The 27,025-nt window shown below is 35.3% G+C and overlaps 1 protein-coding gene across 1 annotated transcript; it reads left to right on the top strand.

Moving 5' to 3' along the window:
• Positions 1-998: 998 nt before the first annotated feature.
• LOC128177846 (ATP-dependent RNA helicase TDRD9-like) lies at positions 999-22,789 on the top strand. The gene is made up of 36 exons (XM_052844733.1): positions 999-1,226; positions 3,032-3,119; positions 4,020-4,202; positions 4,576-4,797; positions 5,200-5,322; positions 5,564-5,803; positions 6,048-6,151; positions 6,844-6,902; positions 6,994-7,048; positions 7,382-7,466; positions 7,849-7,906; positions 8,169-8,273; positions 8,485-8,582; positions 8,712-8,843; positions 10,407-10,569; positions 10,703-10,766; positions 10,920-10,983; positions 13,254-13,352; positions 13,674-13,793; positions 13,919-14,026; positions 14,154-14,257; positions 14,659-14,736; positions 15,236-15,431; positions 15,580-15,678; positions 15,861-15,995; positions 16,090-16,179; positions 16,502-16,624; positions 16,912-17,046; positions 18,407-18,562; positions 18,912-18,982; positions 19,064-19,270; positions 19,778-19,916; positions 20,011-20,126; positions 20,268-20,337; positions 20,554-20,744; positions 22,317-22,789. Exons 1-36 carry the CDS (start codon positions 1,045-1,047, stop codon positions 22,438-22,440), a joined length of 4,386 nt encoding a protein of 1,461 aa, XP_052700693.1. The 5' UTR covers positions 999-1,044; the 3' UTR covers positions 22,441-22,789.
• The last annotated feature ends 4,236 nt before the right edge of the window (positions 22,790-27,025 follow it).

The raw sequence follows: 27,025 nt of genomic DNA, 5'->3' as shown, positions 1-27,025 counted from the left end.
CGACAAGTTGACCAGGAAATGTGCATCGTCACAATGAACGCGGCATCTTTTTCAAAATAAAACTGGACCTCTTCCCCCATTAAAACTTTTCAGCGAGAACCAGTTTACAACCTCATCATAAAGAGTTACGACTGCATATAAAGAAGTTGCCCTTCCATATAATGCAATGATCGCATCATGTAAAGAACTGACCTCATTATATAATGACTCAACAACGGCACTTTATGAAATTGTCACGTCATATAAAGGATTTACAATTGCATGTAAAGCTTTCACCACAATACATAAAGCTTTTACCACCATACATAATGGTTTTAATACACCATAACATGATGTTAGTACTACATATAATAAACTTATCATCTAATGTGAAGAAAATGCACTGCATAAAAGGATTTGCAACTGCACATGAAGAGTATACCATATAACATAACGATTGAAAAATAGTTCATTATGAGTATAGCTCTGTATGAAATGAGTTTATCATATCATATAAAGATTTATTCATAGCATATAATGAATAAACCACTGCACATAATGATCTTACGACATAACGTAATGATGTTACTACTTCATATAAAGATTTTACCCCTGAATATAATGGCGAAATCACAGTATATAATGATGTTAGCACTGCATGTAATGATGTTAGCACTGCATATAATGATGTTACCGCTGCATATAATGATATTACTATTGCATATAAATGAAATACCAATTCATATAATATGAAATTGACCTTAAGGCAGCTATGGCGTTCCATAGAGTTCAAATTATTAACAAGTGGCTGTTGGCTATATGGGCCTGTTATACATTTATTTCTTGAAAGATGAACCCATCCCCTTATTTAAACAAGTCACGTGGCGTTCAATTATAGCTTTCATCCGAATTTCTAGCGAACAGGTGATGCTGTTTAGTATTCATATTCGTGTAATGTGATGAATGTGGAAGCTTGTAATAATTACTTTTTCGGAGTTTGTCCGGAATAGGTTTTAAAAGTAAGTTTACAAACTGCGGGAAACTGTCGAATGGGAAGTTGAAAATATGACAGACCTGACGCCAGAGTTGGGATTAGATGCGATTGACGATTGGTTTAAGATTGGTAAAAAGTCGGTACAGAGTTCTTTAAAAACTGTACCACGAAGTGTGACACAGGGCAGATATTTTGACATCGAAACACAAAGGCCACGTGTTGCAGAAACTGAGGATGCCTTCCATCTACAACGGTATATGTATGGTCAAAGGTCCTAAAATCAACAGGGTCCAAATTTCGACAGTGTTTATCTTTTGTTTACATCTCGTTCGTTTTCGCAGGAATAAGAGCAATTTTGTATGCATATGATACTATGATAAACTAGCTATCAACTGGTCTAGTATTTATTAAAATGCACTTCAAACAAGTAAGAAATTAATTTACGAATTTTTCTTAACAAAAAACAGCAAATTTTATTAATCCACCATTACCCTGTGTTTAAATCATCGTAACACAAAAATATAAACACTATGACAAAACACATGGTGTATCGTCTGCAAGGACTGAAGATTCATTAATGAAAAACAAGTAATGTCGTAAGGATAAATTTAACTGACAAGACAATGTAGAGCAATCGTCGAATTTAGGACCCAGTAATGGCGGCCTCCGTAATTTTGTTGATGAATTTATACTTTGTATATTGAAATAACAAATTGAAAAAGGTTAATCAAATTATGTTAACACAGCAAGCTATGATTGATATTCATGATAAATGTCTTAGCTTTCAAAATTATTGCTAATTTTATCTGAAAAGAGGACCTTTTGATCAAGACTGTCGAAATATGGGCACACAAGGATACATCATATGTTTACGAATTTTATACACGGAAAAAGTGTGTACCCTTGGTTTGGCATTTTATAAACTCAGGAGCCAATATTAGCATTTAACAACGATATCAACAGGTTAGGACCAATCTCCCAAATGAGAATATGACCAAAACCTAAAACAAATATTTATTGTTACTGTAAGTTTTATTCAGGGTAAAATGACTATGAACAAGCTACAGGATGCCCAGCTCAAAGACCCACACATTGCCTTGTGATGGTTATTCTATAATTCAAATCATATGAGCAGGTCTAGAACATGTACAATTCCTTGATTTAGCCATGTATAGCTTTATTTATATAGATATTCAGAGTAGCTTGTTTTAGCTATTTTGTTTTACATTTTTCTTAAATGTGTAATTTTTAGCTTTTTTATATGTACTTCTTATTGATGTATTTGAAAAGATAATGAGTTACTAAAACATTTTCTGAGTTGATGACAGCTAGGATGCATTTGTTTGATAGACAAGTTAGTCTACCAATATTTGTGTTTCTTTAAACAGTAAAAATTTTTTGTGGGTTTTGTCTATCAGTTTGCACACTGAAGAAATCAATTATTTAAATCAGATGTTGGTCTAGAGGTTGCTGGGATGTTTTGGACCCCCTCTCTGGAAAATTCAAACACTGCTCATTAATTTCACATCGTAGAATAACTGAAAATAGGGCTCATAGCCCGCTTCCTTGCAAACAGATATTATCCTTTAGACCCCACCCCCTCCTTGGGGACAAATTAGTGGATCTGCTTGTAATACCTCAGAAATATCTTATTTGAATCATTATAAGACTGTGTTACCATTTCATTGAATTCCAGTTGTTGCAAGTACACTTGAAATTTCAACCCAACATAGATTTTCTAGATCCATTTTTATAATTTTGACAGTTTAACCACCTACATTTTGCATTAAATCAATTTATAGTTGAAAATCACACAAATGTTAATGTTCTCAAGCAAAGTATGCACAGATTATGTAGACTGCAATTAAATTCTGTAATTAATAAAGACAGTTAAGGTCATATTTATATTTTTCAGGAATTCTTTATTTGATAATCTTTCTAGGAGTTATGCCCCTTTATTCAAAGTATTTTTGTGGAAACTCAGCCATTTAATTTTATAATGTGAATCATTATGTCGTGTGGGAGAGTTTGCTCACCTGTGTCTTTCGTCTTTTACAGAAGGACACCAGCTTTATCTCAGACGGATTATGCAGAAGTCTACAGAAAAAAAGAAGAGGAAGAGCTGATGGGATACACTCATCCACATGTAATTATAACTCACATGAAGTATCTAAAAATATTTATGCCCCCCTTCGAGGAAGGGAGGGCATATTGCTTTGCTGCTGTCTGTCGGTCTGTCGGCGATCCACTTACAGTTTCCTTTAATTTTCTTCGCAGAGGATAAACATATTGAAATGAAATTTGGTATACAGGTTTATCATAATAATTGGGTACAATCGAGCCATTTTTGACAGAGTTATGGCCCTTGGATGTAGAAAAATTCCGGTTATTTGCAGTTTCTGCTCATTTTCTTCGCAGAGGGTTAACATATTGAAATGAAATTTGGTATACAGGTTTATCATATTCATGATAATATATGATAAACCTGTATACCAAATTTCATTAGGTCGAGTTCGATATTGGGTACGATCATGCCATTTTCAACAGAGTTATGGCCCTTGGACTTAGAAAAATTCCATTTATTTGCAGTTTCCACTCATTTTCTTCGCAGAGGGTGCATATATTGATATGAAATTTAGAATACAGGTTTATCTAAATAATATCAAGGTCAATTTGATTATGGGTATGATAGAGCAGTTTTCGACAGAGTTATGCCCCTTGGACTTAGAAAAATTCTAAATATTTGCTGTTTATGTTCATTTTCTTTGTGAATGTTTCCAAGGGAGGGGGGCATTAGTGTTTCACAAACATATCTTGTTACAACAAAGTCTTTGTATATATCAAATGCCATTGTGAAAATCAGTGTAATTGATTCGTTCACCAAAAGAATTATAAATATGGCTTCATATTTCTTTTAGACCCCCCCCCCCCCCCCCAAATCAAATCTGTGATGAATGTAAAGAAATGTTGAGAAAGTTCTGATTTATACATACTACATTGTCTGTTCGTTATCATTTGGATCATAGCTGTAGACTTGTTCTTGCAGCAATCTAACAGAACCACAACCGTCACCAATGATCTGGAACATCTGGACCTGGACAGCATCGCCACATCTACCGTGGCAATCCCCCACGACCTTGTTCCCTCCAACGCCATGGACGTCTACAAAAACTACGATTTTGAACACCACAATGAGGGAAGTTTGCCGATCGCAGAACATAAAGATGAGGTATACCAAGTTTATATTGAAACAGAAGACTTTTGAAGAGTTATAGGTTGTTAGGAATAACAAAAACATTTTTTCTTGAGATATTTTCATTGCATAAGCTAATTTAAATAAAAAATAAAAATATAATATTTTTTATACATGTTTGTGATAATATTTTATATAAATTCAGAGGTACATTTTAAGATAAGAAACTTGCACAATGATAATATCGCAAGTACTAAGCAGAAAAATTTTGAATTTCATGGAAGCAAAATTCTTAAATTTTTTTTTTTTGGGGGGGGGGGGGGGGGGTGTGTTGGGAGGGGTATGTGAGTTAAAAAATATATTGTCAATTACTGAGGTCTCTTAATTAAGTTATTATTTTAATTTGTAGGTAATTGGCACAATTGAGAGTAATCAAGTGACTATTGTTCAAGGAGCAACAGGATCAGGAAAGACAACTCAGGTACCTCAGTACATCTTGGACCACTATGCCAAAATGGGACGTTACTGCAACATCATAGTAACCCAGCCACGCAGGATTGCTGCCATGAGTATAGCAAGAAGAGTGTGTTCAGAGAGAAGGTGGCAGATAGGAACCCTCTGTGGCTATCAGGTTATGTATAATTGTACACATTTTCTGTAGAAGCTTTCTCAGAGTGTGATCTCGTTGATAAAACAGAATAATTTATTGAATATCACTTGAAGTATTTGTAGTCTCAATTACAGATTTAGTATTTTTTTGGTTGGGAAATACCAAGTATTTCTTATATTCTTTTAGTAAAAGTAAATTTGGATGATATTTTGATAGCCTTATATGGATGTCAGTATGATAGACATATCATAATTATTAATTAATAGGGTTTGATATAAGATTTTTGATCATAAGCACTGCCCTTATTGAATCAAAGAAACGTATTAGACGACTCAGTGATGTGAATGTACAAGCTTAGCAATGAATAAAGTGTAAGTTACATGTAAATTTGACATGTAGTTTTATTTCTTTTATCTGTTACAGGTGGGAATGGACAAGCAAGCCTCAGAGGACACTCGTATTCTGTTTGTCACCACTGGAGTCCTGCTGAGGAAACTGGTCAGCAAGAAAAACATGCTGGAATATACCCATGTGATACTGGACGAGGTAAGCTCAATATCTGCTGCTTAAAATTTCACATTATCATGCTAGAAATTATAGTGTCTGAAGTATTCAACAATCTGTTCACTTCTGTGTTTCATTTATAAACTTTAAGACTAAAATGTATTAATGAATCTTAAGCAGACTTTACATCAATTTTATACAATTAATATTTTGTGGCTTATGATGATTAAGTGAAAAGATAAGAACATTTGGTGTAATTTCCAATGAACTGGTCTTATTTCAGGTTCATGAACGGGACCAGGACACAGATTTCTCACTACTCATCGTCAGGAAACTCCTGAGAACCAACTCGAGACACGTTAAGGTGGTGCTGATGTCCGCCACATTCGACTGTGACTTGTTTGCTCAGTATTTTGCCCTGCCTGTCAGAGATCGCCTAGAGCCTGCCCCTGTTGTAACAGTGGATGAAGCCCCACATACAGTGTCAGAATATTATGTGGAGGACATTAAGGAGTTGGGTCAGGTACAAAGTTCTCTAGGGTCAATCTAGTTTTGTCATGTAAAAGTTGAATTTTGCTTTTGTATTAAGTATGTTGACAGGCTTATTACATTATATGTACTAGTTTTGCCTTGTCTTATGAAGAATTACTAACTTTTGTTGAAGTTTAGAGTTGCATCATCAGAAAAATGCATGTAATTTGAAAATTTAAACCAGTAAAATAGTCACATACTGTGTATTTACACTCAATCACTTGTTTTATGGACAGGTCCCAGCTATGGAATCTTTTGATCCCACCATATCTAAAGAGGCATACGCATTGGCAGCAAGATTGATTGAAGAATTTGACAAAATGGAGGTCATGGTCCAAGGGTATGTACATGTAACTTTAGATCTATTTGTTTTGCCTCGGACTAGAATGTCGCGACGTCATTGGATGAAACGCGTCACGTGGCTGCCTTACAAATTTCTTTAAAAGGCAAGCGTCAAAATTTATAGCGCAACATGGCGTACGTAACGTTATTTGAACTGATTTTCGACACAAACGTTTGTTTACATATCAAACTTTAGGTCCTCGACAAAACAAAACACTTATTAGGTTTGTTACTGACTGTTTAAAGAAATTTGTGGGGTCGGTAAAGTCCATAGAAGGCTCGGCTCCGCCTCGCCTTCTATGGACTTTACCGACCCCACAAATTTCTTTAAACAGTCAGTAACAAACCTAATAAGTAATATTCCTACACTCTCCAGTCTCTGGCTCCAATTTATTCTATATCTATTATTTACACCTGAGTTTTGCATTTCATGGTTACAAAATAAGTACAGTAAAACACTCTATCAACAAAGTGCCAGGGATGGGCGAATTTGCTTCGTTATAATCTTAGTTTGTTATATCCATCAAGTTAACAACATGTTATAAAGTCACGGGAAATGAAAATCACTTTGTTGTAAGTGTCAATTCATTATAAGTGTGTTCGCTATAGCCAAGTTTTACTGTACAACACAAATAGAGTAATTGATAAACTTGGTACTTGGTTAACATGTTCACTTTCTTTTTACTATAGGAGGTTTGAAGAGAGAAACTATGCAAAGTATCGGGGAACTGTCTTGGTGTTCCTACCAGGTGAGCAGTTGACAAAAGAATACATACAGTTTATAAAGACAAATTAAATAAAGTCTGTGTTATATATTTTTGATTTGCTGTATCTTTACAGGTATGGTGGAAATCGATGATATGCATGACCACTTAGTGCGGCTAGAGAGAAACAAGTGAGTAAACTTGTTGTTAACTTTTCGTCTCTGGTCCCATTCACCATATGAACCCCACATTCTGAATTGCATATTAATGATTTTGTTATGTTTCAATGCATATTGATAATTATAGATAATTGGAATAATATGTAGCTTTGAATTTACTTTTACAAAAATATTTAAATAAGAATAGTTAACAGTTTAGAAAAAAAACCAATGCTTAAGGTTACCTAATCAGTTGATTTCAGAGATTTTGATGGTGATTTTAATGGGGATTTTTGATCTACATTTGTCTTTATTCCATTTACTTTTTATGTATTTGTGCAGTACATTTATGTAATTCTATTTTAGTCTGAAGATTATACCATTGCATTCCACAATCACTGTTGAAGAACAAAGCAGAGTGTTTGACATTCCAGAAAATGGACAGAGAAAGGTCTGGTTTTGTTAAGGTGTCCTGTTACTTCGTAATGCAGTTTTTACAAATCTATATGTTGGACCTTTGTGGTAATAACATAAGGGCCCAACCATTCCACTGTCAGTAAACTTATATTTATTCAACTGACCTTTTTTGTGTAGCAGACAGCATTGAATATTACAATTACATTAAAATCAAGTTTTTGAGTTCACATGCATCAGTGTTGATTATATCCTGCCAATATGTATATGTGCCAAAAATCTTGTTTTCTTATTTTGTCATAACACGTATTTATCATGTTGACCATTAGTACATATAGGCAATGTATCCTAGCTCTCATGTCCCTTGTCTATTGATGTATATTTCTGTGTACTCACTGTCCGGTTTCATTCCCTCACAGGTCATCCTCTCCACAAACATTGCTGAGAGCTCCATTACAGTCCCTGATATCAGATATGGTAAGCCTCATTATGGAATTTTGATGCTTACTGTAAATTCCTTATTAAAGGCGAAGAATTAATATCCGCATAAAATCGTGCGAAGCAATTTTTCAGACAGTTTTGAGCTACCGTATATGAAATTATAACAACGAAGTGGTGCGCACAATTTGATGTAAATCAGTGGATTGTTAAATAACAGCAGAGAATGTTTATGTTTGTAGTGATTAACTTTTTTCTTGGCATTAGCTACTATAGCTGTAGAGAATGTTTTGATTTGTAGTGATTGACTTTTGTCTGACAAAGAACTTAATCAGTGACCCAGACACAAACTACACCAGTCTCCATGTAGAGTGGGCCTCAAAAGCCAACTGTATCCAGAGGAAAGGTATGTATATGTGCACTGATCTTTAATTCCTATTTCATTAATTTAAAACATACCAGGGCATGAAAAGAGACAGAAAGAAAATGATTTGATAAAATCTTTTTTATCCTAATTGAAGCAAATGATGAGTTTAGCACAGGAATTTTATTTCAGTGTTTGCTGCCATTGCAAATGTCTTTCACAGATGTGAATTGATGCTTGATATGAATTACAGGTCGAGCTGGACGTGTTTCCAATGGAAGAGTTTACCGCATGGTGACAAGGCTCTTCTATGACACTGTCATACCTAGTTATGGCATCCCAGAAATGCAGGTAATGTCATGAAGCAATATTTCCTTTAAAATCACGAGTCATTTTGAGTGCTAAAGATGTTAAATATTTGATTGATTTCTTCATATTTAAAGTGAAGAGAATTAAAGTTGACAGTGTGATTTTCTGTAGCGCTGTCCATTGGAAAAGCTAGTTCTACAGACGAAAGTGTTCAACATGGGAGAACCGAAAGCTCTGCTGGCCCTGGCTCTTGAACCCCCGAATCTGGATGACATTGAGAAAACTATTTTGTTGTTGAAAGAGGTAAGGGTACACTGTGTGAATCCACTAACAGTGTTAATAAAACACTGTCATGTTGCTGAAAGAGGGTGATTGTTTCTGATTGTGAATGCAGTGAAAGGGATACCAGTTTAAAGTTCTACAAAATTGACTCAAATAAGTACTGGTTGCTGATTTTTGGGTTGGTTATACACATACACTACAAAATATTTTTCTCATGTGGCGTTACTGACTCAAGAGAAAAATGCTGATATTCTGTCTGTATCAAATAACAATAATTGTTGAGTACAGTGGTAACAACGTTATTGTTGACAAGCCAATCGTGTTAAATAGTTTGTGTAACGTGCGGGATCGTGCGTGTATCAGGAAAATTGGTTTTGCGTTTTTTACCATGCGTGTTCGTGCGTGATCGTGCGTTTTTTTCGTTTTGTAACTTTTTTTACGGAATGCCACGACTTATTCTTAAAACAAAGACAAGTGGTTTTTGTAGAACAATGTGAATTTAAAACTTTTTTAAATAAGAATATTGACAGTTGTTAACTTTCAGTATCTCTTTCGTCGTTAAATACATTTTTTTATTTCCATAGCTCATTCAATCCTTCGTTCTGTCGGGTTAGTTTTGCTTAATCAGCCTATATCAAGCATCGATTGTGTCTTGACAATTAATTTAATTCATATAAGCAAAAGCGACACGTTGAATGAAAGCAGCCAAGCTTACCCATTCCCCGTTTTAAACTAAACGATTATTCCCAATGTTTTTCTTTCAAATGAGAATACGATACGCATTATTATCTAGTAGATTGTATACACATTTGTTTGAAATAACATTTATTTAGACGCTTTAAAACTTAGAATAAATAGAAATAAATCAATAATGTACAGTAAATTATGAAAATATTGGATGTGAAAAATCGAAATTATATGGAACAAGGTAACAAATTTACCTGTATCCCGCATAATTAAATTGTACGTAAGAGAATTAAATTACATAAACAGTCAACTTGTATGTAAATAATTTCGTGTAGTTTATGCATTATCTTCATTTCTATTACACATAATTTTCTTTAACTTATGACAGAAGTTAATATTCGTTATGAAGACAAAAAATTAATTTGTGTGTGAATCCTTTATATTTGTGTATGGATGTGTAAAAGTGTTATCTCGTAAAATACAAAACAGTGCATGACTAAAGTACATGCCGCTTTTCAATAACACACAAACATAAAGCAATACATATTAAAGTAATACGTTTCCTTAATTCTAATCTTAAAAATTAATTTTGATTTTGCGTGTTTAATGGTGTAAAATCGTTCGGTTGCGTGTTTTATCGTTTTTGTTCGTGTATCGTGAATATTCAGTAAGTTAGTGATCGTCCGTGTATCATGCCTGATCGTTCGTGTATCGTGCGTGATCGTTCGTGTATCGTGCGTGATCGTTCGTGTATCGGAATCGTGCGTGTCGTTTGTCAACAATAACGTTGCTACCACTGTATTACAATATAGTTGATTTTAATACAGAAAGTTTGATAGCCATACTTTATGTATTTAGATGTGATCTGTATAAAAGTTAGATATTGTATTTGGTTAGGTGGGTGCTCTGTCCACCCCAGCCACAGGCGAGGGAAACCGCCATGATGGTCAGCTGACCTTTGTCGGCCATGTGCTCGCAGACCTTCCTGTGGACATTAAGATTGGCAAGTTACTCATTTACGGACATGTGTTCGGGGTCTTGGAAGAATGCCTCATTATTGGTAAGTTCATGTGTTTTAAATCTTACAAAACATTTCAAGAAATTTGCCTATACATCTATTAAGAAGACACATATGTACATTTATATGTGTTGTGAATGACATTGATTTGCACTGTATTTGAATTCATTTATAGGTGCTGCGATGTCCTTGAAATCTCTCTTCTCAAAACCTTACAAAGCTCACTTGGAGTCTTACAGGTATGTAACATATAAATGTATGTATAGAGTTTACAGACTATAGTATCAAAGACTCATTTGTTATGAATTTGCGGTTTTGATGAGCATTGTAATCATCACTCTTGTCATCAATGACATTTAATTTTTTAATATTTTTGTTTGTTTCATTGAAAGACACAAACTGGATTGGGCCCGAGGTTCTCAGAGTGATAGCTTGGCCATCCTGAATGCTTTCAAGGTACAGTATGTGATTAAAACTTCATGGCTTGAATTCACCCACTGGCACTGAGAATCAATTTTTGAGTCGGCTCGCGAAGCGAGAAGACCCTTGCTATCATCGGCATTCTCGGAATGGATTTTGAGCACAACCTTGTTATGATAATGCGCGATACAATGCAAATAGTTCTTATTTCTTAGTCGTTGAAATATCAACAGAACGTGTTGAATGTTATTCCTTTCTTATTCTCTGACTATAAAAACATAACTGGTCATGCTCTTACACGATAAAACATCCAATTTACCCTATATTTTTATTTATATATGTAAATGAGATAACGTGAGTGGGTATGAATACCTTGTTCCAAGAACGACCTGTCTAATTCCACGTGACTGCCACGTGACTTTGAGTTTAAAGTAGCGTGTGTGTTTACAGAAGATTTTGCATCAGAGAGAGGAATAATAAAACATAATCCTGATTACTTCATGTACATTATTGTGATAAAGGAAGATTCTCGTATAATAATCGATGATTGTTTTCGTTATGTTCAATGTTCATTGTAAGAGCCAGGTAATGTAAATAAACTGGCGTAAATGTCGCATAAAATTCAGATTCGCAATTAACAAAAATGGGGAAACAGCAAAATGTCCAATCAGCAGTTTAAGTTACGAAACATCAAGCATGAGGAAGAGCTATGGAAATTCAATAACATAAGACTTTCAAATAGCCATAAATATTGAGTTTTTCGTTTAGCAATAGTTTATATGTAAAAAATCGACCATTGTAGTAATTATCCTAAACAGAAATTGAACTGAGATATCTTGCTATTTCGATTGTTTTGGAATTGTATCAAATAGGAGAAGCTTACTATGAGAGCATCATTTTTATTAGCTGCAGGTATGTAGCTCCCGGTTCGAAAAAATTTTATTTCATAAAATTTAATTACATATATATGCAGATACATGCACGTTCTGCTTACGATTTGTTAACATGGTTTTCATTACCGCACACCCTAGCCGATCGCCGAGAAGGTTTTAGCACGAGATCAAATCACACGGAAAATAACGAATTCAATTAAAATACAACTCTGTTTTAGTTAAGTAAATAGACATTATATCATAAAAACTTTGTGTAAAAAATGATGCACAAAAACAGATTGACTCTTTTGCAATCTTTGTATCCAGAGGTAATGCTTTGGATTTTTCTCATATTGGAGTCCAGCTCGTTGTCTCTTTGATTCTCATTTTAAAACCAGCAAGGATTTTGTTTGAGTAAAGGAGAAAGTAAATAAGTGAAAAAACTCATTGGCGAATGAATCTGAAATATGTTATAATATCAGATCATTGTCCAAATCTTTACCCTCAGATGGTAACAAAAAATGAACTATTTGAATTACACGGATTAGTCATGAGAGAGACTTTACAATTTATAAATAAAATTTTGTTAAGAAACAAGTTGTTTTCCAATATATTTAGTTGTACATATTTTAACATTTATTAACTTATCTTCAAAGTAGTGTTCAATCTAACAAATGAATCATTTCACTGCGTGTCAATCGTAATGGGGACCTAACTTTAATTAAAGAGGATTTTTTTAATTTTATGTGTAAAGATGCAATAAATATGGAAATTATCTTACTATGGAAAACAATGTATAGACAAGCCCATGTTTTATTTGAGTTATTTTCTCAAAACTAATTTTGGGTCATTAATGTGAATATCCACTATACAATGATTCAATATATATCCGGTACTTAACAAACTTAAAATTTTATAATGCACTACTTTGCGGGCTTATGCTATACCAACATGGTGGTCTCATAAAGGTGATGTCTGTCTCGATTAGCTCTGTAATCTTTGATTACCTATTAATTTTTAATTTACTTAGGAAAGACAGAAAAGAAATTATATGCATTACTGACAATCTAATATAAATAAAACTTCCATCAAAATATTGTCATGTTGAGAGCGAGTCGACTCTCAGGCCCCTCAGGCCTTTAATTCAAACTAGTTTTTAAATGCATGGTGTGACATACAACTAGTCTTAGATTTGATGATCCCAGGCAAGGACACATGGCTCAAATACAATAACCTAGAATAAACAGCTTATCTGCAAATAAGTTGAATTCTAAAAAGAAAAAAAAGTATCTACTTGTTTGTTTAGAATATTTTGTAACTTTTGATATTTTATCGTGATATTTACATGAAATTGTAAAATGTGAAAACTAAAAATTTAGATCCATTTTTAATGAATTAACATTATGTCCATATACCACAATTAATTTGTTACAGGAATATGAGGCGCGTAAAAACATGGGAGAGTTCAGAAGAGGGGTATCAGAAAGGGAATGGTGTAAGAGACATTTCCTACAGCAGAGAAGAATCAGAGAGGTAATGTTACATGTTACATTTGCATTTTAATTGTTACTAGAAAATGCATTGTAACAGTAGTACATTTGTTTTGGGATATTACCGGTACTTCATTATTGGTTTCTTTTAGGGATGTCTTTTAATATCCTTCAAGTTCTGAATTTTGTTTATGTGTATTTTCCCTTACACTACACACTTAGATAAATCCAATCTATTAGTCAAATGCACAACTGATCTCACAATACACAACATTGTTATATTGCTCTTCACTGATAAACTGTTATTGGCTATGATTTGTGTATATGTTCCACATATTGCAATGAGAACAATGTCCGTCTTTAGATTGCGGAGCTTGTTAAGGAATTGGAACAGAGACTGGGTCAGTTTAACATCAACAGGCCAGGACACCGACCTAATTACAGGAATCATTTCTCCGAGGACCAGGAGAGACTTCTACTCAAGGTGCCCTATTCTTTGTGGTCATGAAAAAAAAATTGCATACTGTATACAAATATATCCTTTTAATAGTAATGCTATGTATGTAAGCTGCTGAACTCTCCAGTGCAATGATTTTATTTATTGTTTAGTTGGTGATGTGTGGTGCTTTCTACCCCAACTACTTCCTAAAAGGTTCAGTGGATGAGGAGAGTGCCCTCAGAGAAATGTCGGGAAATGACCCACTGAACACAGTGATGGTAAAACTACAGGGTTCTATTACAAGTCCACAAGATATTTCTATATTAAACTGAAATTCAGTGGTAGGTTTTTTGTATGAAGATACTTTGAGATGCATTTACATTTAAGAGATTGTTTCTTATGCAGGTGAAAGGATTACCAGCAAATCAGGGGTTGCTTTACAAGCAAGTGTTGGAAGATCAATTCAGGAATGTTGGGTTTAATCCAGAGGCTTCTTTTGAGGAAACAAGGTACAAATTCATTGTCAAAGAGATGCATATATGTATCATATATTCCGTTTTATTTTACATCATTTAACATCATATTATCTCTTGACAAATTTAACACAATTAAAATGGTAATTTTTGTTTCAGCTAGTTAGATTGAAAGATGATCAACAAAATCATTTACATGTTTGAATGGGGGAAAACGGTGTGCGAAAACAATCCTGTGTACTGTCCATCTTTTTTAAAATCGTAGCATGTCATTGTCCATCAGCCAGTTTGTTCATTCCATTTTGTGTTTATTTAGTAAACTGTTTTTGAAAATCTTTTGTACAGAATTCTCAAGACCCATAGGAAGTAATACTCACCATGATTTTAACACTATTTGACTACTACATGTAGTTCCATAATTGTTAACATATTTGTAGAGCCTACATCAGCTTCCAGTGGAAACCAGAGTACAGGGGACGTGTTCATCCAGGTGTTTACATGGCAGTTAAATTGAGGTAGGTGTAAGCATGGCAGTTAAATTGAGGTAGGTGTAAACATGGCAGTTAAATTGAGGTAGGTGTAAACATGGCAGTTAAATTGAGGTAGGTGTAAACATGGCAGTTAAGTTTAGGTAGATGTAAACATGGCAGTTAAATTGAGGTAGGTGTAAACATGGCAGTAAAACTGAGGTAGGGCTCTGTTTGACCTGTTGACTTTATATCAATTCATTAAGCCTCTGATTTCACGTAAATTTACTGATGAGTACTTCGATGTCAAATCATTTTGAGAATTTCTCTTCATGAAAAGCATTTAAACCAATCCATTTGTAAATTTGATGTTAATCTTTGGTTTTGTTGATTAGAGTATTGGCTTTTATGAAGTTGTTATTTTACATGTACGAGTGCCATTAAAAGTACTGGTCTATATCAAGAAAAATGAGTGAAGAAGAGGTTTTCAAGAATTTCATAAAACTTCTGGCAACCAAATAACAGTCCTGTGTTTATGTAATTGTAGACAGCTTCGACAGTCCATTACGATAGACCAATACTCCTCAGACCAAACCGTCAAGTTACTGCAGGAGATACAGGCCCAGCAGCAGGGGGGCCCAGGGGGGAAACTAAGGTCCAACCGACAGGACAGAGGCGACCAGAAACCCCAGGTGGCGCTGCCAGAAATGTCCACTCAATATGTGTCCTTGTGCATCACTAGTGTAAGTGTACAGTCAAACAAGGTCTTATCAAACATGCCAATTTGAGTTTAAACATCAGTAGAAGTAGTTGCTAACGCAGAGAATGAGCAGTTTGAATTTTTGAAGTTTGAAATTGAAGAAGGGTGACTTGAAAATATTACGTTTTAAGGTTGTGGAATGTGGCCATTTCTGGGCACAGTACAAAGAATGCTCCAATGAAGAGGTTCTGAACCACATACAGAACACTCTCAACTTCAACAGTCTTGCTGTAAGTTATTTAAATGGAATGCTGATACAAATTCATTTAGACAACATTTATTGAATTCATTATGTTTGCTTGTAGTGGTTTTCAATTTCATATGCTTAGTTGGAGACTATAAATAAGCAATCAAGAGGCACTCTAACAGTTTAAACAAAATTTTTAACTTTAAAATTAACGATGTTTTTCAGATGTCCCGGACATTTCCATTGGGTCAGATAGTGGCTGCCCCTTACACAGAGCATGGAGAGACCCAGTACTACCGGGCCAGGGTCGACAGCTATGACCAGCAAAAACGACAGGAGAGAAGGATTGATACAGCCACCGTCAGTATCAACCAGAATTCAGAATTTTTTCTCTACTATACAATGTTTTTATGATTCCTTCTGATATTTCAGCAAAACCATTCTTTGATTGCAGGTATTCTTTGTTGACTTTGGGAACACAGAAACAGTGGATAGGGCCACACTCCGAGTTTGCCCTCCCAACATTGCCAACATTCCATTTCAGGTAAAAGGAGTGAATGAAAAGTCCTCTTATCCTTTATAGATTTTCTGCATTGGTTGCAGTATTTTTTAAAGAATATCATTACATACTGGTTTATGGTGCACTGACTTTCATTTGGATAAAAGACTAGTAACATTTGCAAAAATGTGGACAAGTTAATGAGTTAAGACTAGTAAACATTTGCATTTGGACGAGTTTCCTTTTCTCTGCTGCACACTCATTCAAATGTCTTAATGGGGAAAGTGTTATTGCTGTAGGAAAATTTTACTAAAGTGTACAGTAATTGTCTTGCTCGCCTCACTGTATGGTGTATATATTTCATCAGGCTGTAGAGTGTTTCCTGTGCGAGATCAGGCCCTCAGTGAGGAAGTGCCCGGACAGTAAGTGGACCAAGGAGGCGACCGATCTGTTCAGATCCTGGGTGGACCAGGAGTGTCTGTTTGGTCAGGTAAGTCGGTGATTTAATGTCTATTGCATGACTGTTTGGCCAGGCAAGTCAATGATTTAAGTCTATAGCATGACTGTTTGGTCAGGTAAGTCAGTGATTTAATGTCTATTGCATGACTGTCTCGTCAGGTCTATTGCTGATAATGGGAAAGAGAAAGACGAAATCCCCCGCAAGTCTCTTAAGAGGCAGAAACAAATTGTAGTGAAACAAATTGGTTTTAGATGTAGTGGTTTTCTTACTTTGATTATTGTTACCAATTGCTCTCATTGAATTCTTGTTTATGACAGGTGTACTCCACAGTAAGGGACACCCTGAGGGTAGAACTGATCCAGTCGTTAGGAAATGGGAGACAGGTGTCCTTCAGACAAGAGCTGATCAACCTTGGATATGGGGAGAGAGCTGAGGAGAACTATCTCTCAAAGGTCAGAAATCAACAAAAAATAACGGAATATCCAATTATAATTATACTGTAAAGAAAGCTGATCTTTATTGCTTAATTATGTACTATCAAGTCGAGGTTCATCACTTCTCTACCAAACAAGAGATGTACCGTATTTTTGGGAAATTAGGTCGATACTTTTCCCCCCTGACATGTGGACCTCGCCCTATTCATCGCTTCGCCCAATTTATGGGGTTTTTTTTTTTTGGAAAATTTGATATGAAATTTAGCAAAAATGTATGCAACCCTCCAATAAAATCATGAGTGTTTACTATAATACTGCTTGAATTTCTGTGTAAAAATCGTTTGGATTTTAATCGATATACTGTAGTAATTTATTATTTAAACAAAATTAAATGTAAATAGATTTATTTCTTTCTACATTTCTTACTTAGATCACTGACTGAATCATTATATGCTGTCATGCATTTTGATGGTGTGCTTATGATAAACAGGAAATCGATTTCGCGCGGTGAAAGTAAAATGAAAACCGTACAAAGGGTAATTACGGGGGGGAATGTCGTCGGGTAGAAATTAAAAAAAACAATTTGTTTTCATAATAGAATACATGAACAAGTTTTTTTCTGTATATTCAACATAAAACTTTCGATGAAATTTTAGCCAGGTGTCTCTGAAATCAGTCTGGGTAGCGCTTACTTTGTTTATACACAGTTGAACTCTCGGCACGTGCTACTCATGCCTGCAGGCTTCAATAAGATCAGAGGTTGACTCGTGTGTATATACACAGTAAAAAGTCACACAGAGACACAGGGTGGCATGTGCTACCGTAGTCATGCCTCCAGGCTAGGTAACTATCCCCCGGTTAACACCAGTTTGTACACATGGCAGGGAAGTAATAAAAAACGATCTTAAATTAAAACCGGCCGTACTGAATTAATTGGTTTGAAAATTTTGACGCAATATCAGACATTTTCTTACGATGTTTTCAAAAAATACATTTTATTTCCCTTTTGTTTAAAACTGTGAAATAAGATTAAAGGCTACTATATGATAACGTTATTGGTTTAAACCATTTATTCATTAGAACTACCGGTAATTTTTCGACCAATTCTACGAAGTCGACATATTTATACTTTTTTTATTTTTTGGCTAAAAAGGGCCTCCTTCGCCCAATAAACCGTATCGACCTAATTTCCCAAAAATACGGTATATTGTTCATTTGATGTAATGCGGTTTTAGTTTGTCTATGTATGTTGTGCATTTGATGTACTGCAGAGAATTATGGTGTCTCCAAGCTCAGTAACTATAACTTTAGTTGAATAATTTAATATACAGATGTAGTGTTTCCGACAAATTTTTACAGTAATTTTGACTGTTTACAGAAAGATCATGAGCAGAGGCAGCAGAGGCAACAGAGAGAGGGACCCCACATGGTCAGGCCCCAGGAGGAGAGGGTACGGTCCACGGAGGACTGGTTAGGAGCCGCCATCAGTGCTGCTTCACCCTTATCATCTACCCCGTACACCAGGGGTCAGAGGGTAAGTACGATGAGGATGGTTTTCTATGTGTTCAGTTTGTATACAATTTACAGCAGTTTCTTAAACAGACATTTCCTGTTTATACCTTCCACAAACAAAGTTATGAAATGTCTTGTCTGTCTGTCTGTCCTGTAACTTTAAAAAAATCAGCAGTGACTGACTCGTACTTGGTATGAAGGTTGCACTTGATCTGCAATAGTGTTATTTTCCTGATCAGAGGCCATTTACTAAGGTCAAAGTTGCATCATTATATCTCATCCACATTATCACAAAATTCTTTTACAAAAACTAATGATAATTTACATTGGATGAATATCTTTCCTTTAACAGTTTTAAATTGATATTTCAGATACACCTGAAAGGACCAACTAACCCTTATGAAATGCAACTTTATAGTTTAACAAATGTTGGACGACTCAGGTAAACTTATTTTCCTGTGAGATATCAGTATTTGATAACATTGTACATGAGACAGTGTACTAATACTGTAGTAACTTGTAGGGCAGCCAAGGTAGACCCCGACAGTGTGAACTCTGTTGCCATTGACGATGAACCTGAATCTCCACATACAAGAATGATGATTGCAGGGTTTGTGGGGTTAAATGCGGCAGGTTCCACGATGATTGCTCGGGACACCACCATCATGCCCCTCATTCCCGGCCTGCCTGCCTTAATGTCACTGCTGTTCTGTCCTATTGCTGAACTGAGGTGAGACTGAAAAAGATTCATAATGTGCACAAGTATGCTTAATACCATATTCTTCCAATTAAGCACAGTGAGCCTTTATTATTAAAATTTTATGGAACAAATCAAGAAATGTTTGTATTATTAGTAAACCAACTTAGTTATCTTGATTTTAATATATTGTTAGAAAGTAGACCAACTTCTTTTTGGAAATAAATTGACATCATTGTAGTCAAAACTGATGTATTTTTTGATTTGGAGATTTTGAAAGGGCCGTTATTATATTTAGATAAATAAGAATAACCACAGAGACACTTTGGAAGGGGGGCATTTGAAGAATATGGTATATCCTAAAGTTAAATTGATTTTGAGATGTTACCAGATGCCAGTAAAGGGTTTCAACTGTAGACCAATCCTAAGGTTCACAATCATTGGTCAGTGAAGGTTCTTTATTATACAATGTACCAGCACTTATTAGTGAGTCAAGCTTTGTGATTTGCAATTATTTCACTCTTTCATCTCTTACTATAGAGTTGACCAGAAGAAGGAGAATTACATTGGAGCAATCTGTGGCCTCGGTGTGGACAGGTTCTCAGACCAACCAGCCATGCCTGACCATGACATGGAAGTGGCCTTCGACACAAACATAACTCTGGAGGACATTTTCAAGGTCAGCTTTGCTTCAGTATATGTGTCTGGATATGGTCTCTGAAATTGGTGTATTTTTTCAAACTGACAAAGCTGGGTATACATGTATATTGCAGATCAATGGAGTCAGAATGGCCATCAATATTGTCCTAGGAAGCGAGCAGGCAGTGTCAAACTGGGGAGAAGACGCCATATATAGACTCCAGGACTCGGCACGCAAGAAGCTTATGAGGTAGTACATTACAACAAAAATCTGCAAACAGAAAACTGGAACTGTGTACAAGATAATCTGACGTGTATTGACCATTCTTTTTTGTTCAGTGTGAAAAACTATGTCATAAAAGATTTTAAACGGCTGATTAATTTCCTTTAGTTTGATCCAAGGAACCACCCGAGAGCCCTTTGATGCCCCCTCTACAGACAAACCCTATAAATGGAACCAGGTATGGTGTTTTCAACAAACACATGTACATGATACATCTTACATTAGTATATATAGTTCTGCTTAGTTAAATGCACTTTCCATTAAATTGTTTTTGAGAATAGCAATTGAACTGGTTTACTTTCATTGTTTTGTGAAATTATTCACATGTATGACAGGGTCAGTGAAATTAATTAATCAGTTATAGAGTTACTGATTGGAACTCTTTGATTTGTAGTTGGATCCGGAGGACATTTTAGGTCATGACCTACAGAATACCCCAGCAGACAGCTTAGTGCTGTTACACCTCCATAAAGGTGTGTATCTGCGATCCGAGGGAGGGGAGGAGGAAGAGGATGAAATAGGGGTGGAGGAGGCAACCCTAGAAATGAGGCGTCATGCAAATTGGCTGCACCAGGCTGCTAGGAGGTACAGATACATATCATAGAAAATGGAATTAGATCTAAAGCTCTCTATGTTTCAACTCGTGTAGCTTTTCTGATCTAAATTTGTCTGGTGTCTTTATTTGTCATAATCTTTGTTTGAAGACTTGGTTCCTGTCATTTACTTTTCTAATTTTAATGTTATTCTCTGGAACCATTTAGCCAATGTCAACTGAAAGTTGACCAAATAAAAATCAGTGGTACAGGTTTTTCAAATAAAATATTTTTAAAACGTTGACCATATAGGAATACATGTAGTATGGAGAGGATATTGTTTCGATAAATCACTTCTGATTCGTACATTCGTGACAGTGACGTAAATAAACCTTTGGGACTCCAAAACAAGGTAATGTCGTAATAGGCAAGGAAACAAAGGACAATCAATGCAAAAAAAACAAATCACAGGTAGAAAATCTGTAGGATCATTCCTATGAGTGGCAAAATATCACCACAGACTGTTTGATGCTGAGTATTTAGAAAACCGACAGAGTGCAAAATTTTATAACTTGTAAATTTTATCTGAGCTGAGAAAGCCATAGGAATTTTTTTTTGAAATCTTGATTTTTGTTTTGTTTTTTCATACATTCGTTTAACAAAAGAAATGATGAGGGTGTTTTCAAGATATTTGATTATGCTAGCCCGTTGGGACAAATGTAATGCCTGTTTTGCTTTGGGAGTGGGCAATATTTTTTCCCTCGGATCTAACATTATCAATTTTGCCCTCAGGCCCAGTAAACATTAGTATAATGGAAGGCACAATTATCATGATTTATCTTAAGACAACCTAGTAAATAGATTTATTTAGTTTATTCAAACCATAACCCAAGGTGGCCCAGAATTTGGAAAAGGAGGGGGAAGATTTACATAACATACAGTTAATGAATCTGGAGGCAATGGTGTGTTATTTACCGTAATATGGAAGCAGTTCAATATTATACAATTAATGCTGTTTTTGAGGTCAATACAATGATGTAGCAACGCCAACCCAAGAAGTGCAATATTCAGTTTATTTTAGCTGAAGGCGAGATGACTATTGAACATTGAGGATAGCTAAATCATTGTATTGATAGATAAAACAGCAATAGCGGTAGTTTTATCAGGCATATCTAACTGAGAAGAAAAATCTCATCACCTTTCAGTTTGAAACCATAGTTGAACACATTGAGAAAGGTGATATTTCATTGGATGACAGGAATAATGATTATTAATCGTAGCATTATTGATATTCTCGATCTATTTTTAGTCCAATGTAGAACAACTCAGAAGTTATATTGACCTCCTAGGTCACAGGCAGGTGAATATAACGTTTTATTTTTTTCTAGATTGTTGGATATCAGCCAATCAGAGAGCTAGGAATAAATAAATCAAATAAAAATGTTGATTAGGGGAGCGTTGTTGGCATTTGTGGCCACTGGGCCTCTAGTTTCTGTAATATGATCAATGTGTGTATGTTTTTTTTTAGCAAAAGTTAATTTTGTTATCTTCTGCAAGACAACATTTTTCTTGAGTGGTACATGCTTTCAACAACTACATTGAGCATCATGTCTACTTTTTGCAGCGCCACAAGCAGGGAACCCATCGTATGTCGACTCTGTAACATGACGTGGCAGACGCCTCAGTTACTCCAGCTTCATCTGGAGACGCGGCGACATAAAGATAAGGAGAATGCCTTGTATGACTGAATTTGAAGAGGAGTGTTTCTACAAGCTATCTGGAAATAGGTCAAAAGTTGTTGCAAAAGGGCATCGATGAAATACAGACATGGATACGCTCGTGAGATAATGGTGGTCAGGAAGATTAAATGTACATGTATTACGTTTAGTTCACAGGGCATCTCAGAGTAAAAGATGTCGGACCCTGTTGAAGTGATTGCAACGGACTGTTGCATTGTTTTGATACATGTTCAGCAGATAATTTGAGGACATTTTTTATCTTTTTAGTCTCAGGTTTTGTTTATGATTCTTGCAAAAGAAGTTCTTTTGTCCCCTTTATTATGTATTTTTATTTTTTAGATAAAGATTTTATCATGTTGCATCTATTTTTGTTTTGATTTCTACTACTATGGATTACATTGACAATTTCAAAGCACATAAAATGTTTATTTACCCCAAGAAGTACCTTGGGTCTTTTTCTCTTTTTTGATGCATAGCTGGAGTTGAAACTATGACGTCATGATTCAATTAATTCATTTTAGATAATGTCACATTTGAATGTCGAAAATTGCAGGAGATTTTCATGTAAAATGAAAGTGAGTTTTCTATTTAAGCACATGTAAGAATATTAAAAACAACAACAACATTGCTTGGCAAAAACTGCATCACACCACATATCAATGTTAGCTTTCAGCCCTTTTGCTGATATTGAAGTCTTATTGGGTGCAATACAGATTTTGTTAATCATAATCTCTTTATTTCTATAAACCATTAATGCAGTGAATTGTTTTATAATATGGTATCCCACCCTATTTTAATTGTCTCCCAAATGGTAGGGGAAATGGATATTCTTTTTAATAAGCCTTGAACCCCAACTCAAGTTAGTAGGCCCAGTGGGATCACAGGGGCATCGTATCCGCTCTACACTCTATGACATATATATAATAATACACAAGGTATTATTATATATATGTCATAGAGTGTAGAGCGGATACGATGCCCCTGTGGTGGAATTAAAGAAGAGATACTGTGACAGGTGCTAAGAAAAGCTCACCTGAACCTTTGTTTCAGATGAACAATATTGCAACAACTCTTGCTAAACATCTCGGTAGATGCAAGCCAGTCCGAGTGAACAATACTGTTAGGCTGATTGAATTTCTCTTAAATATTTAAGACAGAATGCCGCACTATTTTAGATGGAGGCATGTTTATTGCAGCAGTTATATTTATTACCTCCTTTCAGCGGGAATAAAAGAGGACTTTGTTTTCATCAACGTATATTCAGCGTTGTCTACAAAATAGAACAAATGTCGAAAGCCAAATGTTAAGATTACGGTACTACTGGTCTGCAGGTTAATGACGGAATGGTTATTTAATGATTCGTTTTATTCTAGAACTTTAATGAAATGAAATACAGTAATATACCGGTATGTTGCGGTTTTCTAATCCTTTAATAAAGTTTCGATCTGAACATGGCGAGTATTTGTTTATCAACATAAAAATCGCTAACTAGCCTCCATATCCATAATTATTTGAGAATTGTTTAATATGAATATCAGATTTTGTTAAGATCTTACTTCATCATAAGAGACCGACACAACTGATTATATAATAAACTATTACAACAGTACAAGGAATATGTATGGCAGAGGTACTAGTATTACATTTTTTTTATGTAAAAGAAGTCCTTCACATCAAATCTAAATTCAACATTTTGAGTTTCAGTTTTTCAGAGTTTGTACAAGAATCCCGTGGAACGTTGCTGTCTTTGATTTTGAAATTCCCATTTTCCGAAAATAGGATTTCCCTCTCCCAAGGGGGTCTGTTGGTCGCAAACTCCTGTTTCTTCTGAGAGGTGATGGGTAGCAAGCGAGGTAGCTGGCGTTTTGGGGTGTCAAAGGTGAGGGTATACCCCAGACCCCCATTTCTGTCTTTGGCCACGCCCACTTGTGGAGTTATCTCTCGTCCAATGAGGCCCTCGCGGTTTAAATCATCGATAATCTTTGCTTGTTCTGTGATGTTTTTGATGCTTTTTTGTTGTAAGTTTACTGGCCAGATAGGTTCACTTCTGTTCTTCATATTTAGAATATCTGAATCGCCCAGAGATGAAAACCCGTAGGGCTTCTTTACTTCCGGGAAGTGTGTTTGATTGGGAATGCTTGAAGACCCCGTGTTGATTGGCGGCAAAATGTGATCAGATTTCAACTTTCTCTCCGTACAGAAAATGTGTCTGTTTTGGCTGAAAACAGTGTCCGTTGGCTCAGGCGACCGTTTCTGGACGTCATCTTGGTTAAGACTAGATTGACTGCTATCATTTCGAGTATCCTCCGGCTGAACCGACGGTACTGTTACGGGTCTCTCTTCGTTCAGTTCTTCATCATCGAAACAAGCAGAGATGGATTCCATTTCAATAACACCATCTATATGAAGACTACAAGACCGGAGCGAGTCGACGCTTTGTCCTGAGGCTGAAACAGAACACTGTTTTGGTTTACCTTTGCGCTCAGAAGTCGTTGCTCTGCTTGGCGAAGAACCCATGCTTCTAACCTACGCCAAGCAGCTGATAGACATGTATCCAAGGGCAAGATAGTGCATCAATTGTGACGTCACCAACCCTCACACCACGTGACCATTCCTTGACGTTGTAGTCATCATGAGATTCCATTTTTGGGAATGAAAAAATCATCAGTCTATAATTATTCACGCAATAGATGCTTCACATTTTTAATAGTTCGCCTATATTCGCGATATGGGTAAGAATACATTTATACAAAAGAAGTTTACATAAAAAGTTTCCTCAAAGGGAAAATAATTTAGTTTTGATGTTGCGATCATTACAGGAAACGATCAATCTAATACGCTGATACGGGTGAATTTATTTGTTACTGAACCACCAAAGAAACATTATTATTTAACCGAGTTACACGCATGATTATACGCATTCCTTTAACTCTTTAAAGCTGCTTTCAAATGCATCGTTAGCTTATTAGATATCAACTTTAATTCAAATATTATATTAAGTATAATAGATTTGTTAAACTCATTTAATTGTATCTCTTTTCGGTTATACTTTTGAGATTGACTGTGGAATTTGAAACCAATCAAACTTTATAATAGTTTCATTAAAGCTGGTCCGAAATATTTTCTAGCAAGTAAAACATCAAAATCGTAGAAAAAATTGTCCAAATGAAATAAGTTGCTGTACCTTCTATGTGATGTTCTGATCGACAATAACAAAAGTGTACGTACTTCTCAGTCTTTATGAATAAATGGAAATGCAGCCATAAATAGTAGAAATCTTTCTATAGTGTTTCATAGGGGCTATAAATGTAGTTTAAATCACACATTATCTCTTTTTTAGCCCCACCCCTTTTTTTTTGCAAAGTTAGACATAACCATAAGGATAATCCTTTTTTGGCTTGTCAAGATTTCTGGTAAGTCTATCGCCTCCCAACACTGCGTTGATAAGCGATCATTGCAGAAAATAGTGGACTTCTATAAAAATGAAATTTTAAGGTGGTTGGGACACCTGTCGACATTGATGTGAATAACAGTACATTATAATCAATACATATTTTCACCTGTTTAGAATAATATATTTTTAAAATTTTTGGAAAGGTAAAAATTATAAAATTCCCAGCGGGATTCGAACTCATGACTTACAGATTCGTAGTCAAAGCTATCATCCATTGCGTTTCGTTGCGCTACGTTGCTAGATACATGTATCAATATTTCGGGAAGGAAACATTTACAAAATAATACTTGATTTTATTGACTATTTCAATAAGAAGTACGTCACATTATGGTGATGTCCCATACCACCTTCTTAAATCATTGTGCTTTCTTTTCTTTTTGCTTTGACCACCTAAGAAATTTTTGTTAGAATAACGGGTTCAGGGACCCGTTTTACAAAAGGTCGTAAGTCAAAGATGTGGTTGTCACGGGCCCCAGGGCTTTAAGGTAAAAAAAAAAATACATTGCGACCGCGTGCCATTATCCTGCAGCAGCGAATGAAAATATGGACACGCCTCTTTTTAAGTCAAATACAAATATTTGTCTTTTCAAATTTGGGAATAAATTCAAAATTCTTCAAATGAGAACCTTTATTTTAGCGAATATTTTTCGCCAAGAACCAGTCCTATTTAGTTTTCAGTATTTGTTTAAGATTACCAACATAGACTTAGTTGAGAAAATAAGTTGATCACAAACTTGTTTATCACTGTTGAATAAAAATAAACTGTTGCGTTGCAAGGAACGGCTGGTTTACAATAAGAAGAAATTGAAGTCATTGAAAATGCAACAGCATACTCCTTTGTAAACAATTCATCCTTTTCCGTAGAATCATTTTAATTGTGGAAACTCATAGATGTGGATTTTCAATTTTTCACAGGTTCATGGGGAGATACATGTATTTTCCTTGTATGGATTACCAAGTTTACACCAGTACACAGATTGTTTTATGATTTGCTAAGAACGTAATTTCTTGGTGTTGGTTACTAGTACCCATGAAATCCAACCCCTGACAAACTTTAAAGATTCCACACATTAAAAAAATTTTCTTCCTATTTTCATATCTTTATCTTTCTGAGGATGTAAGAAAGAAAAGAGAATGAAA

Source organism: Crassostrea angulata, chromosome 3, assembly GCF_025612915.1.
Source record: "Crassostrea angulata isolate pt1a10 chromosome 3, ASM2561291v2, whole genome shotgun sequence".
In the NCBI taxonomy this organism is placed as follows: domain Eukaryota; kingdom Metazoa; phylum Mollusca; class Bivalvia; order Ostreida; family Ostreidae; genus Magallana; species Magallana angulata.
This window is presented reverse-complemented; position numbering and strand designations above follow the sequence as displayed.